Here is a 16,519-nt window from a genome sequence, read left to right on the forward strand (position 1 = left end):
GACTAATATCTAAAAGAGAAATTCAGCATGGAATGGGGTGCAATCTGTGGCACTTAAGGGATATTTACACATTAAACACACACTAGGAAGAATTCAGACATCCATTCGAGTGTGAAAGTATTTTTTAAATGACACAATAAGTCTTCTTCGCTCCCAAACAAGCTCCCTGGCACTAAAAAGTAACTTTTAAAATATGGAGCAGTATGACTTCAGATCTAGATGTTGGGTATCGGAGAAGGCAGTCCATGTGCTGTGGATAGACCTAGAATGCTATTAGGGAGGCAATTCCAAGGTTTTGGCGGCACGGTGGCACAGTGGTTAGCACTGCTGCCTCACAGCGCCAGAGACCGGGGTTCAACTCCCGCCTCAGGTGACTGACAGTGTGGAGTTTGCACGTTCTCCCAGTGTCTGAGAGGGTATCCTCTGGATGCTCCGGTTTCTTCCCACAGTCCAAAGATGTGCAGGTCAGGTGAATTGGCCATGCTAAATTGCCCGTAGTGTTAGGTAAGGGGTAGATGTAGGGGTATGGGTGGGTTGCGCTTTGGTGGGTCGGTGTGGACTTATTGGGCCGAAGGGCCTGTTTCCACACTGTAAGTAATCTAATCTAAAAAAATCAATTTTTAAAAAATATGATGTCTGTCTTTCTTTCACTCTTTTTATTTTCTTTGCTGAATTTGATTTGACATTAAATGAAAATGTTAAATTCACAGTTTGTGTAAAAACTTGTGGCTGGGATACCGGTTGTCATGGTTGTAGGGATGTTCACTGAGCTGTGAAGTTGATTTGCAGACATTTCATCCCCTGTCTAGGTGACATCTTCAGTGCTTTGAAGCCTCCTGTGAAGTGCTGCTGTACAGTGTCTTCTGGAATTTATTTGGTTCCGTTCCTGCTGTTTCCAGTTGTTCATTGTAGTGGCTGGTATATTGGGTCCAGGTCTATGTGCTGGTTAGTGGAATCCATGGATGAGTGCCATGCTTCTAGAAATTCTCTGTCTGTCTTCTGTTTAACTTATCCTATGATCGTTGTGTTGTTTGAGTCAAATTTGTGGTCCTTGTTAACTTATGCATGGCTACTAGATACACCTGGTCACGGCATTTAGTGGATAGTTGGTGTTCGTGGATGCGGATTGCTAGTTGTCTGCCTGTTTGCCCGATATAGTGTTGCGTGCAGTCTTTGCAAGGTAACTTGTAATTTACATTTGTCTTGCACATAATGGATACAGGGTCTTTGAGTTGTTGTCTGGGTTACTAAAGGGCTACAATGCACTGCAGCACTCCCAGCCTACGAAGTGAAGAAGAAGAACACCTCTACAGAGTCTTCACTGAGACCGGGTACCCCCGTAACTTCATCCGCAGATGGCTAACAGACAAACAACATTACGAGGACATGCCATGACTGAACTCACGAGCCATGCTAACTTAAACAAAGAACATCTCGGAATTGACAGCCAGACTTCTCTGACTACTGGATTCATGACAGCTCAGAAACCGATAGTCACGCTCAGACAACAACTCACCAGGACTAAAGACCCGATACCCATCATGTGCAAGACAGAAGTAATTTACAAGATTCCATAGACTGCGCACAACACCATACTGGGCAAAAGGCAGACAACCAGCAATCCACATCCACGAACACCAACTAGCCACTAAACGCCACAACCAGGTGTACCTGGTAGCCATACACACAGATGACAAAGATCACAAATTTGACTGGGACAACACAACACTCCCAGGACAAGCTAAACAGAGGACAGACAAAATTTCTAGAAGCATGGAGTCCACTGAGTCCATCAACAAGCACATAGACCTGGACCCAATATACCGGTCACTACAACGAACAACCGGAACTGGCAACCAGAGGCAGCAGGAACAGAACCAAATAAGTTCCAGAAGTCACAGAACAGCAGCGCTTAATAGGAGGCTCCAAAGCACATGAAAGGGAAAGAACAAAAGGGAAGCCCCTATGATAAGAGGGAGGTCCAAGGCAAATAGCAGGAGCAGTAGGATGGAGGAGGAAGAAAATGTCCAGAAGAGGTGTAAACTACATCAGAACCAGTTTCAGTACCTGTTTTCTCAGAAAACAGAAACACAAGTTATGATTTGTCACTGTTGAACACAATGCTGAGTCCAGAAGACTGTAAAACACTGAATCAAGGGACAAGCGCAGCTCCTCAATCTTCAATTAAGATTCATTACAACAGCGGGAGACAGAGTGGGAATGATCCGGAGAAGTGAAACAGCTAGTGATTAGAAAAGTGTGGCACTTACACGGATTATATGGAAGTATTCAGCAAAACAATTAACCAGTCTTGGCTTGGACTTCCTTTTTTCCCCTGGCTCTGCACTGGAAGAGCTTTCTGTTTTTCACTGTCCATGGTAGATGCCTGACTTGCTGCATGTATTCATCCAACTTCCAACATTTGCGATACATGCTTTTGTTTTGATACACTAAGAGTTAATATTTATTTCTTTTTTAACTCTAATTTGGGGAATTAGGTTTTGTTTCAAGCCATCTATTTTGGACTAATCAACAGCTATGAAATGCAATCGTCAATTGTTTCTAACTGTTTTCCATGAATCACTTACTTTACTTGATTAACGGACAATCTAGTTGCCCTTGTAAGCTTGCCAAGTTAGGATTTCCATTAGCAAATCTTAATTGCAAATCAGTACTACTAATGAATCAAAAACTCAGTTGATACAATTTGAAAAGATGAGCAATTTGATGTAACATGTACATATTTCCGTTGGTTTTATGTTTCTGAAATTCCTTAGTTTCAGGAGTGGTCCCAGAGTGGACAATGGTGAAAGTGACCTTTTTATTCAAATGTGGGGGTAGGGGAGGGGAGAAACAGAGCGCAGAAAGCTACAGACTAGTTAGATTAATATTTATCTATCAGAAGGAAAAATGCTAGAAGCTATTACAAAGAAGCTATAGCAGGGCAGTTGAATAAGTTTACTGTAATCAGGCCGCGTCAACATAGCACTGTGAAAGGAAAATCATGTTTCACGAGTTATTGGAGTTCTGTGAGAAAGTAACAATGTTGTGGACAGAGGGGAACCTGTGGATGTAATATACTTATTTTTACAGAATGCAATTGATAAGCTACCACTGATAAGAAGATAAATGCTCATGGTGCAAGGGGCTTAGTATATTGGCATGGATAGAAGATTAGATGGCAACAGGAAGCAGAAATTAGGCATAAATGCACCTTTGTCAGGTCAGCAAGATGGAACGAGTGGTGTGCCACAGATATTGGTGCCGGGACATAAATCTTTGTACTTTATATCATGACTAAGGGGGCAAAATATATAGTTATCACATTTTCTGACCACAGATAGTTAGCAAAGTCATTTGTCAAGAGGACATAAAGAAGCTACAGGGAGTGATGGTAACTGAGTGGACAAAGATGTGGAAAATGGAGTATAATGTTTGAAAATGTGAACTGGCCATTTTGTCTGGCAGAATGGAAATTATCACCTTATTTAGATGGTGAGAGACTGCAGAGTTCTCAAACATAGGTTTGGGTGTCCTCATGCATGAACTGATAAAAGGTTAGTTTGCAGGTACAGCAAGGGTCTAGATTAGAATGGTGTTAGAAAAGCACAGCAGGTCAGGCAGCATCTGAGGAGCAGGAAAATCGACGATTTGGGCAAAAGCCCTTCATCAGGAATAAAGCCGAAACGTTGATTTTCCTGCTGGATACTGCCTGACCTGCTGTGCTTTTCCAGCACCACTCTAATTTAGACTCTGGTTTCCAGCATCTGCAGTCCTTGTTTTTACCCTGCAGGCACAGCAAGTAACTAGGAAAGCATATAGAGTGTTGTTACTTATCATGAATGAAATTGAAAACAGAAACAGGAAAGTTATGCTTCAGTTAGATATGGCATTGATGAGCCTGCATTTGGAGTACAGTGCACATTATTAATCAACCTTTTTAAGTAAACATATAAATACATTGGAGACAGTTGAGAGAAGGTTTACTAAGCTAAAACTTGGAATTAGCAAATTGACTTCTGAGGAAAGATTAGACAAACGAGACTTGAATTCACTGGAATTTAACTGAAACACCAAAGATCTTGAGGAGTCTTGACAGGCAGTTGTGGAGATGGTGTTTTTTTCTTATGGGAAAATCTAGGATGAGGAATCACTGTTTAAAAATCAGAGGTTGCCGATTTAAAAGAGAGATCTGGGGATTATTTTTCTCTTGACAATCTCTGGAACTTTCTTTCTAAAAAGATGTTAAAAACAGAGTCCTTGAATATTTTTAAGGCAGCGGTGGACAGATTCCTGTGAAACAAGGATGTAACAGTTTATCAGGGGTGTGCAGACATGTACATTTGAGTTACAATCAGATAAGCTATGAAAGGTGAAGTCAGCCTGAAGGGCTGAATGGCCTACTCTGGCTCCTAATTCAGATGTTTAAATGTTGTGCTCATTAGTTTGCATAACGTTTGAACTTAGAATCACACAAGTCTTTGTTGCCTTTTTTCGATTTGATCTCATTAATGAAAAATTGTCAATCGCTGAAAATTAAGCCATAACTCTAAATTCAAAAGTGAAATGTTTAGCCATCCAAAGTGGCTTGCTTATTGGTGCTTGTGTAAGGCATAGTCTATAAAGGTCCATCTAGCAAATTTGAAGACTATCTTTCGTAAAGATATAATCGAGTTCCAAAGCTGACTAGTCTCACTGTTTCATGTTATTGACACAAAAATCTACATTCAAAAAATGACTAATAAAGAATCCTGTTAGAAATCATATTAGAAGTTCATATTAGAATACATTGGTAACAATGGAGATTTGGGTGTATAGAAGTTGATTATGCAGGCAGGTATTTCAATGAAACTTTGTTCCTTAATGATAAAGGTTGCAACAAAGGTGAAACCCCAAAGCCCAATATTTGGAGCACACTACTAGAATGAAAGAAAAACTCATGAATCAGAAAGTAATTATTTTTACAAATCCTGAAAGCTTGAAGAGGTACCAAAAATTGGAGAAGAAACTGAAACACAATGTTCTGATAAATTTCTTAGAAAAATATGTTACCATTTGAGCTAATTGGTTAGAGGTTTTTTTTTGGTGGAGATAGGGACCCTCTCATAGTGTATACGCTTCTGCTAGGTTGACAAGTTCTGCCCAGATTTTGCCATTATACAGAGGACTGCTCAGAAGTAGACCCACCTCAGGCAGGAGTGCCCATTTCCATTAAAGAGGGCTTCCAATCAGATAAAGGGTCTCTCACACTTGCACACCCCAACCCTGCTTGCAGGCTGCCCAGGGTTTAACTGGCAGTCTGATTATGTGCAGTTGCTACTAAGATACCATGGTGACCGAAAGGAGCCCTTAAATAGCCATTAATTGACTTCAAAGTCCTTAAATAATCCAAAGGCAGGTGGGCAAAGCATTAAAAAAAAAATGCAGAGCACATGAAATGCAGTCAAATAATTGTGGGGGGGATTGTGATCTTTGTACGGTGTAGATCAATGTAATTGAACGTGACAAGGGTTGTCTAGAAGAGGAATTCACAGAACACTTTTGCAACAAATCCTCAAGCAATACATTGTGCAATGAGACAGATAGCAGAAAAGTCGATTCACAAACAAAAACTTTAAATTTAAACAAAACCGATTAGATAATGCAAGGTCTAGTCAACTTTTTACGATGTCAGTTGCGTGTTTATGTCAAGGCCAAACTGCAAAGTTATTCTATCCTCCTATTGGAAATTATAAAGATGTAATTAGCTTCAATGAAGTGGTTAAACCAACTGTGGTTGTTGAACAATGTGGTTAAACATGCTGTGATGAGGACTAAAGTTGTGAATCATTTGACAAGCTTAAACATGCTCTAACACTTTATGCTGAGTTATTATGTGGTATTGTGATTTACAATGGATTGAGGTTTAAGGAACCAGTCGTTGTGTTGAGAAATGAATCAAAGGTCTAACTAGGTGTATTAATGCCTTAGTAAAGCAAATGTGGTTATATATCTTGCAAAATGTTTTGAAATGATCTGCAGATTTGTGACCTTTGGAGGACTGTTAAGAAGATTAGAAAAACCTGCGAAAGTCTGTGAATTGAAATGCAACAAAATTATGACATTAGACTAAACCAGTCATGAAACAGATTGAATTGTACCATAATAGAATAGACTATGAGAGAGAAAAGAAAGGATAAAACATCAGATACTTTCAGATAAAGCACATTGACAGAAGCAGAATCAAAGATCATCAATCATCAGAACTCTAAGAGATGGTGTCACATCTATCCTGGAGGCAAGGGCGAAGGTAAAACCATCATAGTCCTACCAGACCACAGGCTGTGCTCTCATTACAGAGATGTCTGGTGATAGGTTAACCTGAGGTGCACCATACCTCAGGCTGGGGAGAGGTTGAGAAGGTGACTCCTTAATGGTAACCTCAGCAAGTATGAGAATTGAACCGATGCAGTTGACATCACTCTGCATCCCAAACTGGCCACCCAACCAACTGAGCTGACACCCTACAGTTGCAGAAAACACAGTGGGGATATGCTGCTACCTACTTTTAATATGGCATAGTTTAACTTGTGTTGCTTAATAAATCTATTATCACTCACAGTCATGGTCTGTCCTACAAGTCCTATGTGGTCAGTCACAAACAGGTCTCAAATCAATGAATTTAACAAAAGCTATGAAGGAAGAACTGGCTGAGGCTGATAGGGTAAAAAGACCAAAAGTTACATCCAAAAACAAAAAAGGGGAAACATTTTTTAAAAAATGATTTGCATCTTTCCACAAAAATAAATTCAACTGAAGAAAATAACTCAGCAAGAGAGTTTGTTCTGAAGCTTGCACAAGAAATAAGGCGGCATACGATCTGTTAGCTTGTAATACGAGGGATTGAGTTTCAGAACCAGGAGGTCATGCTGCAGCTACACAAAATTCTTCTATGGTTGCACTTGGAGTATTGTGTGCAGTTCTGGTCACTACATTTTAGGAAGGATGTGAAAGCTTTGGAAAGGGTTCAGAGGAGATTCACTAGGATGTTGCCTGGTATGGAGGGAAGGTTAGATTAGATTAGATTAGATTAGATTAGATTACTTACAGTGTGGAAACAGGCCCTTCGGCCCAACAAGTCCACACCGCCCCGCCGAAGCGCAACCCACCCATACCCCAACATCTAGCCCTTACCTAACACTATGGGCAATTTAGCATGGCCAATTCACCTAACCTGCACATCTTTGGACTGTGGGAGGAAACCGGAGCACCCGGAGGAAACCCACGCAGACACAGGGAGAACGTGCAAACTCCACACAGTCAGTCACCCGAGGCGGGAATTGAACCCAGGTCTCTGGCGCTGTGAGGCAGCAGTGCTAACCACTGTGCCACTGTGCCGCCCTTATGAGGAAGACTGTTTTTGTCAGAGAGAAGGAGGTTGAGAGGTGACTGAATTAAGACTCATAAGATAATCAAAGGGTTATATAGATTGGACAGTGAGAGCCATTTTTTATTAAGATGGTGATGGCTAGCATGAGGGGGCATAGCTTCAAATTGAGGGGTGAGAGATATAGGACAGATGTCAGAGGTAGTTTCTTTACTCAGAGTAGCAGGGGCATGAAATGCGCTGCCTGCACCAGTTCTGGACTTGCCTGCTTTACGGGCATTTAACTTGTTATTGGATAGGCATATGAACGAAATGGAATAGTGTAGGTTCAGATTGTTGTGCCGCCCTGTGAAACCATCAAGGGCCAAAGGGCCTAAACTGCACTGTAATATTCTATGAAGACAAGAATTAGATTAAACCTATTTGCTTGTAAGGTTGCAATGAGCAATAGCAATTTTGATGACGGAGAGAATTTATTAATAATAAAGAAAAAAAATATGAGAGCAAACCAGCCAGAAGTATAAAAGCAGATTGTAAGCACTTTTGATAAGTATATAATAATGAAAATAGTAGTTAAAATTAAACATTGGTCACTGACATAACAGACAGGAGAATTATTACGGGGAATTAGGTTATGGCTGAGGCAAAGAACAGATGTTTTTGTTGCCTGTCTTCACAGTAGATAATACAAGTTAAATTCTAATCCTTAACGTTAACGACTGAGGAAATTAAAGAAAATTTTATGAGAAAAGAAAAATTATTGCAAAAATTTAGGGGAGTAAAATCTGTCAAATTCCTAGGACATGATGGACTACATCCTCAGATTCTAAAAGAAAGCTGCAGTGAAATCTAATGCTTAGGTTATGATTTTCTAAAATTCCATAGATGCTGGATAAATCCCAACAGATTAGAAAATCAAAATTGTAACAGTGTTATTCAAGAAAGGAAGAGAGGACAAACCGGGAACTACAACACATTTACCCAGACACGAGTCATCAAGAAAGTACTCAACTCATTTATTAAGTAGACAACTATGTACAAAAGAAAAGACTTAATTATTTGGAAGTTGACTGATTGGTCAAGGCAACACCATGGAGAATACATAAGGAACCTTCAATTATGTTTAGAACTGGCCAGTTGACGCTGATTGTTACCATGGGATATGCACCAGGGAACAGTTGTCCCCCATGCTTTGCTTAATTGAAAAAGGCACAATGCCTGCACAATGTGTTCACAGAGGACAGGGCATCAGGAAAAGCAGCGTTACATTTAGCTTTCAACAGAATCAGATGGGTAGATATCAGGGCTCTCTATTCTTGCTGATTATGAATGGTTGGCCAACTTCTAAAGACTTATCAAGGCATTAGTTTAGCAGGGTATCTAGTACAGAAGTGCCCTATTTAGGTTTTGGTGTGGCTATAATCAGGGTTTCGCTTGTGATCTCTGCTTACAATGCCTAAATATTTATTTGGCTAAAATTGAGAACTATGAAGTGGTTCAAGCTTCTGCTACTGATAATATAATCGTCCATTGTATTCAACACTTTTAGAGAACTTTAGGAACAGCAGCAATTTTTAGTTTTTGAATCAGTGTTTTTTTGGTTTCCTTTAGCATTACAATATTATTCCATGGTTATAATATGACTCATTCGTTCTGACTGGGTGAATGGACATTGAAGGGCCATGGAAGGTTGATGTAAGGATATAGAATCACAGAATCCTACAGTATGAAAGCAGGCCACTCAGCCCCATGAGACCATACAGCATCCCACCCAGACCCACTCCTCTACCCTATCTCTGTAACCTTGCATGTTTCATGGCTACTTCACCTAGCCTACATATCCCTGGAAACCTTGGGCAATTTTGCATGGTCAATCCACCTAACCTATACATCTTTGGACTGTGGGAGGAAACCAGAGCACCTGAAGGAAACCCACAAAGACAGTCACCCAAGGGTGGAATCAAACATGGGTCCCTGGCACTGTGAGGCAGCAGTGCTAACCACTGAGCCACTATGTCATCTAGAATATGGCATGGAGAGGTTTTAAGGGCTGAAGGGGTATGAACTAGTGGGAATAACTGGTTTTAACAGCACAGATACAAAGCTTCAGAGAACTGGGCCTTGTAAGTAACCTTACTCGGCACTTGCATGCCTCAGTCACTGACTACAATTACTTCTAGGGTCAATAAGCCCAATTTGATGTTGCCTCTACTGAGAGAACTCAAGCCATATCATAGCCTTTTAAATAAGGAGGGCATACGCAATCAGGCAATTCCCTGACTCCAGCAACCCACGTCCCTAGTGAGAACCTGGCCCCTACCTCTCATAAGACACATCACTTGTGTGAAGTACCAGATGTAACAACTGGCACCATGGTACAATGCAAGAGTGTACCTTGGAAACAAAGATGAAGAGATGGCAGAACAGCAGGAGGTTACAGCAATGTGTTTTATAATGGGAATAGCTCAAAAATAATACTGGAAGTGAAATTACGGAAGGTGACATTTGCCAAAGTTAATTTGTAGTCCAGTTTGATAGTTCATATGAGTAAGCTAAGTAGTTCTACCCAGTAACTTTGAAAAGAGAGAACAGAATAGTTTACGGATTACCTTTTCATGTTCAACAAAGCCCAAGGGATCCCAGTGGGGGTGTTAAAGGCAGGTAGCAGTTTCTCCCCTAGTTCCACTGCTTTAGTTCTGAAAACCTGCAAAAAAATGAAAACAGCAATGCAGCAAATATTAACACATTCCTACCAAAACAAAATTGCAGAAAACATAGACTGTAATGTATAAAAAAACCTTCATGAAACATAAGACACACAAAATGGGAGTAGATTGACACAGCTGAACTTGGGTTTCAAATTCACTTTCCTGTCCAATCCTCATGTCTCTCAATTCCACGAGAGAACAAATATATTCAACGTCTTTGTAGTAAAGAATTGCCGAGATAGTTGCAAATCTTTGAATAACCTTTTCTTCATCTCATTCCTAATGATCATAGTTTTATTCTTCAATCATGGGAAAAAGACTACTCTATCTAGTGGCTTCAGAATCTTGAATAGTTCAAATTGATCACCTGCCATTCTTTTAATCTTCAGAGAATTTATATCCAATTTGCTCAGTCTCTAATCATTGGATGAACTCCTCATCCCAGGGACTAAGTTAATGAACTTATACTGTATTACCTCCAAAGCAAGTCTATCTTTTCTTAAATGTGGAGATCAGAACTGAGCAAAGTATTCCAGATGTGGTCTCACCAAAAATCCTGCACAATCGGAATAAGATTTCTTTCCAGTACTACAATACTTTGCAATAAAGGCTAACATATAATTTGCCTTTCTAATTGTTTCCCATTCCCACATGCTAACTTGCTGAACTCATCCTCTGAGCACAGCCAGATGTTTTGAATTTACAAGTTCCACATCTTGAAAAAAAATTCCACTTTTCTATTCTTGCTTAATCTGTCTATATTTCTTTGCAGTCTCTATGCCCTCCCCATTGCTTATTTGCCCACCTACCTTAATATCATTAGTTATATTTCTCTCAATACAGTTACTAATATAGATGGTCAATTATGGAGGCCCCAGAACTGACATTTTTAACATTCCACTATTCTTTGCTCGCCAATTTAAAATGTTCTGTGCATGCCAATTCTCTGCTTCTTGTTTATTAACCAATAATCTATCCATGCTAATATATTCATTACCCAAACTCCACAAGCTCTTATCTTGCCTATTAACCATTTGTGTAATACCTTATTGACTGCATTTTAGAAATCCAGGTATGCTATATCCTTTGGTTCCTTTTACCTACTCTATTAGTAATACCCTCAAAAATTTCCAATACTTTTGTCGAACATAATTTCCCTCTCGTAAAGCCATTTTAATTGCTCTAATCATGCTTTGTTTTTCTAAGAATATTGTTAATAATTTGTTGGCCTAAATGACATGTAGCATCCGGTTTCCTTGCTCCCAGCATTCTTAAAAATGACTATTTACAATCTCCATCCGTGACTTGGATGAAGGTACCAAATTTATGACTGCTGAATGGCTTAAGGATATGTGGGAAAGTATGGTGTAAAGGGGACATAAATAATCTGCAAAGAGATACAGGCAGATTAAACAGTGGGGAAAAACGTAGAAAATGAAGATGTGCCAAAATGCGAATTTGTCCACTTTGCTATGAATAGCACAAAGCAGCACACTTTTTAAAAAATGAAACGTGACTGCAAAATTCTACGATGCAGAGGGACCAGGGTGTCCTGGCAAATGAAAGTTAAGCAGATACAGTAAATGATTAGGAAGGCAATGGGAATGTTGTTTATTACAAGGATAATGGAATAATGAAGCAGGGATGCTCAGCTACAGTGATACAGCGCATTGGTGAGAGCACATAGAGAGTGCTGTATGTAATTTTATTGAAGAAAAGACATAACTACCTTAGTAGCTATTCAAATAAATTTACTTGACTGATTCCCGAGATGAAGGATTAGTTTATGAGCAAAGACTAGACAAGCTGCGCCTGTATGCTTTGGAGCTTAGCAGATCTTACTAAAACTTGGAAGACCTTGAGAAGGTCAGACAGGGTGAATGCTGAACAATTTTTTTTAAAAAGAAAGAACACAGTTTAAAATAAAAAAGGTCTTCCATTTAGGATGGAGGAAAGCAGAATTTCTTTTTCTCAATTGGCTGATAGCTTATTGAAATCTCATCCCCAGAGAACAATGGAAACAGTCATTGAATATTTTAAAGGCAGAATTAGATTGATTCCTTACTGACCAGAGAATCAAAGAATTAAGAGGCAGGCAGGAAAGTAGAGTTCTGGCCACAAGCAGATCAACTATGATCTTATTAAATGCTAGAACCATCTCAAGGGTCTGAATTATTCACTCCTAATTCTTATTTTTGTATCTTTGAGTATGGTGCACAAGTTTTAATTCTAAGTTGGGGATGACAAATTCTGTTTGTTTAAAGAAGAGTGCGGATATATTTTAAACCTAACAAATTTACACAACTATTTTTTAATGAAGCTGCCAAATATAAATTTTCTGTTGGCTATTTAATAATACGTTGACAAAAGTTCAAAATTTGGTAAAATTCTCTAGTTATGTATGTTCGTTTTTTCTTGCTCAGTGAAGTGAATATTCTTCCTGCATCTGTCCAGCTGCAAGCCAATTACGTATGAAAGTACAGTGTTAATGTGGATCTCCACAAGCTACAGTAAATAATAATGGAAAAAAAAATCACATATAGATTATAAGAACAACAATGGATGAACTTAGTAGAACTGACATCAAATAAGCAGTTTTTATTTGTTTTCATTAGTTAGAGTATTATTATGACACTTTGGCTTTAAGACATCCTTTTTTTAAAGTGAAGAAAGGTTCAGACAGAGGGGTGAGCAGTCTGTTCAAAACCAGTAAAGTAAACAGTTTGTGAGGTCATAGTTTTTTTTTAAAAGTTGGAACAATAGAAGCAACCTGAATGGGTGGGGTCATGCTACCATAGAAGCAGGATTTTTAGTAGTAGTTTTCTGCAGTTGCTGGGGTCTTGAAGCTAGGTGTGGAAGCTCTTCTTCCTCTCTCTGTTACAGCTAAAAACTGGGGTTCTCTTCCTGCTGTTAGAATTGCACGAGAGACTACCTATTTTATTGAATTTGCCTTTGCCAAGGGTGTGCTTATGGGATGTTACGAGACTAAAACAGTTAACTGGTATAGTTAATACATATTATTTTGTAAGCATTTCGATTGTTATAGTTAAGCTAATTCTTTTCTTTTCACTTTGTCTATATTTCTATACTACTATTTATTTTGCTTATAGTCGAGCAGTTTGACCCATCAGATTGTAACTGTAATGCAATGCCTTACACTTATCTTTAAAATAAGAAACAGTGAGAGTCTTGACTATATTCTTAACACATTGAGGGGGTTTGGTCTGGTCCATAACAATATGAAAATTAATGCAGGCTTAAAATACTCAGTATGAATACGACCAGGACAGACCAATGCTCGCTCTAACCATTTTCCTCAGTTTCAGATAATACGCTTTTCTCATTTTATTTGTTTTTATATGAAGTCTCTATGGTGCTTTATAATATGTGCAAAAGTGAAATTCATATGTTCATTCTTTGCTACAACAATAGCATTTTGCAAAAGACAAGCTATTTCCAACAATATATAAACAAACACCATGTTGAAAGATAAAGCAAGATTTTTTTAAAAACAAGACATGTAGCTTTGATGGTACAAAAGAACTACAAATCCCAGTGGAGAAAGAAAAACATATTATTGCTACTCAGTTGGAGCGGAGGATAAAGCAAAAACCAGGGCACACTGTTCTTGCTTTTCTCAGAACACTCAATCATAACCCTTCTAAACAAACATATGTTGGAGATTTTCCAAGTAATTTCTTGAATTTGGAAATGACTGGTGATGGCGCAGATTGGCTTAGAATAGACGCACCTCACTCTGACCCCTCTTACTCACATGGGAAATGCAAACTTGGAAATAGTGGTGAAATATTCGTCAACAAAATTATGTTTAATCTGTACTGTTGCAGTTATGCAGACCACAATCACCTGGTACAGTAAAGGGAAATTTAAAAAGAGAATGTGTAACAAGAGAAATTACTTATTAATACAAGTATTTGAAATATAAAACAGAAAGATATATTTCTTTTCATCAACGAATGCGATAAACTGGTGCTTTATATTTGTTCTACTTCACAAATATTGGCTGCAAGTCACAGAATTCCTTTTAAAATTCACAAAGGTAGATCTAATCAAGAATTTATGAAACCCATTTATCTACAATATATCATTTCAGAGGTGCATACCCAACTGAGAAATCAGATAATTTAATCTGTGAATGAATGAAGACAGACAAATGAAATCGATCATGTTTCTAGCATTAGGTGAAAAATCCAAGTGCTACTGTTAAAAAAAAATATGATTGCTTGTACATTTTTAATATTATTTTAATGGATATTTTATTTAGAAAATGATGTGGGGAACCTACAGGAGATCAAATTCTGAATTAACACCAGATATCTGGATGATTATCCAGAAAGACGAGTTACTTAATTGAAGCATCTTGCAGAAATAATTTAATTTCAATTGTGTTTGAGAATTCAGGTTTCTTCTATTGTGTTTCTTCCAGTCAGCTCACATATAGGACCCAGCAGCACTTGACCTTTCAACATTTCACTACAGTATCGGAAATGAACAAGAATAAAACTGAAACATAACTACACTAATTTATATTTTAAGGAGCAGTCACTATGGACATTTAAATATCAGTTGGTTGCCCATGAGACTGCTTATGAACAGGAGGATATGCTGTTTTACTGGTGACCATTAAGCTCCCACCAGTAATTTCCCTCTCCCACCCCCATCAACCAGTTACTCTCTCTCTACTTCATCTCATAGACAAGGAACTGCACATTTATCCCATGTTTACCACTCAACAGAACCAATCTCTGTCTTTCATTCTCTCTGCCACGTAATCACACCTTGCACCCTATTATTCTTTCTTCCATCCCTCTCCCTGTGCCTGTTCAGGCTTAAAACCTAGTACATCTCCAACAGAGTCATTAAAATGAGTTGAATTGTAATGTTATTTGTAACGCCCCTCCAAACCTGCTGGGTCTTGTCAGCATGTATTTTTATCAAACTTAATGGTACAACTGTGAAGGTTATGCAAGAACAGACAGAATCGGGGGACAAAGCTCTGAAGGTGACAAACCAATATGCAGATAGGATTTTTGGCTTTATAAAGGGGCACGGAATGCAAAAGCATAGCTGTTAAACCTTTTTGAATCATTGCTTACACTGCAGCTTTTGAGTACAGCAGCACTTTGGGGCCTGCAACCATAATTCTATGAGTTTTAAAATAGTGATGGAGAAGGATAGACCAGATCTAAAAGTTAAACTTCTAAAGTGGAGGAAGGCAAATTTAGATGGTATTAGGCAAGAACTTTGAAAAGTTGATTGGGATCAGATGTCGCATGTAAAGAGACCACTGGAAAATGGGAAGCCTTCAAAAATTAGATAACAAGAGTCCAGAGACAGTATTTTCCTGTTAGGGTGAAAGGCAAGACAGGTATGTATAGGGAATGCTGGATGACTAGATAAATTGAGGTTTTGGTGAAGAAAAGGAAGGAAGCATATGTCAGTTATTGACAACAAAGATTGAGTGAATTCTTATAAGAGTACAAAGGCAGTAGGAGTATACTTAAGGAGGGAGGGCAAAAAAGGGGATATGAGATAGCTCTGGCAAGTAGGGATAAGGAGAATCCAGAGATTCAATAAATACATCAAGAATAAAATGTAGAAAGAATAGGGTCCCTCAAAGTTCAGCAAGGCAATCTCTGTATGGAAACACAGGAGATGGGGAAATACTAAATAAGTATTTTGCATCAGTATTTACTGCATAGAAGGAGCTGGAAGATAGAGTGTGGAGAAATAGATGGTGTTGCCTTGAAAAATGTCCATAATGGAGGTGGTGATGCTGAATGTCTTGAAACGCATAAAGGTGGATAAATCCCCAGGACATGATCAGGTGTATGCTAGAACACTATGGGAAGCTAGGGAATGGATTGCTGGCTTCCTTGCTGAGATATTTAGATTAGATTTCCCACAGCCTGGAAAGAGACCCCTCAGCTCAACAAGTCCACACTGACCTTCTTAAGAGTAACCAACCCAGACCCATTCCCCCACCCCACATTTACTCTTGACTAATACACCTAACACTATGGGCAACTTTGCATGACCAATTCACCTGACCTGCACATCTTTGGATTTTGGGAGGAAACCCACACAGACACGGGGAGAATGTGCAAACTCCACGCAATCAGTTGCCCGAAGCAAGAATTGAACCTGAGTCCCTGGCACTGAAAGGCAGCAGTGCTAACCACTGATCCCCCCTGCTGATGATTTAGATCATCGATAGTCAGAGGTGAGGTGCCAGAAGACTGATGGTTGGCTAATGTGGTGCCACTATTTCAGGAAGGTGGGAGAGAAAGGCCAGGGAACTTTAGGCTGGTGAGCCTGACATCAGAGGAGGGCAATTGTTGGAGGGAATCCTGAGGGACACGACTTGCATGTATTTGGAAAGGCAAGGACTGATTAGGGATAGTTAACACATTTCTTCTGCACA

General features: G+C 39.1%; 1 protein-coding gene across 1 annotated transcript in view; it reads right to left on the reverse strand.

Annotated features, from left to right (window-relative positions):
* man1a1 (mannosidase, alpha, class 1A, member 1) overlaps positions 1–16,519 on the reverse strand; it is a 474,282-nt gene that overhangs the window by 119,991 nt on the left and 337,772 nt on the right. Inside the window, exon 5 of the mRNA XM_072555914.1 lies at positions 9,976–10,070. Coding sequence (XP_072412015.1) covers positions 9,976–10,070 — 95 coding nt within the window. The remainder of the gene's footprint in view (positions 1–9,975; positions 10,071–16,519) is intronic.

The sequence above is a fragment of the Chiloscyllium punctatum genome, chromosome 3, assembly GCF_047496795.1.
Source record: "Chiloscyllium punctatum isolate Juve2018m chromosome 3, sChiPun1.3, whole genome shotgun sequence".
Taxonomy (NCBI): domain Eukaryota; kingdom Metazoa; phylum Chordata; class Chondrichthyes; order Orectolobiformes; family Hemiscylliidae; genus Chiloscyllium; species Chiloscyllium punctatum.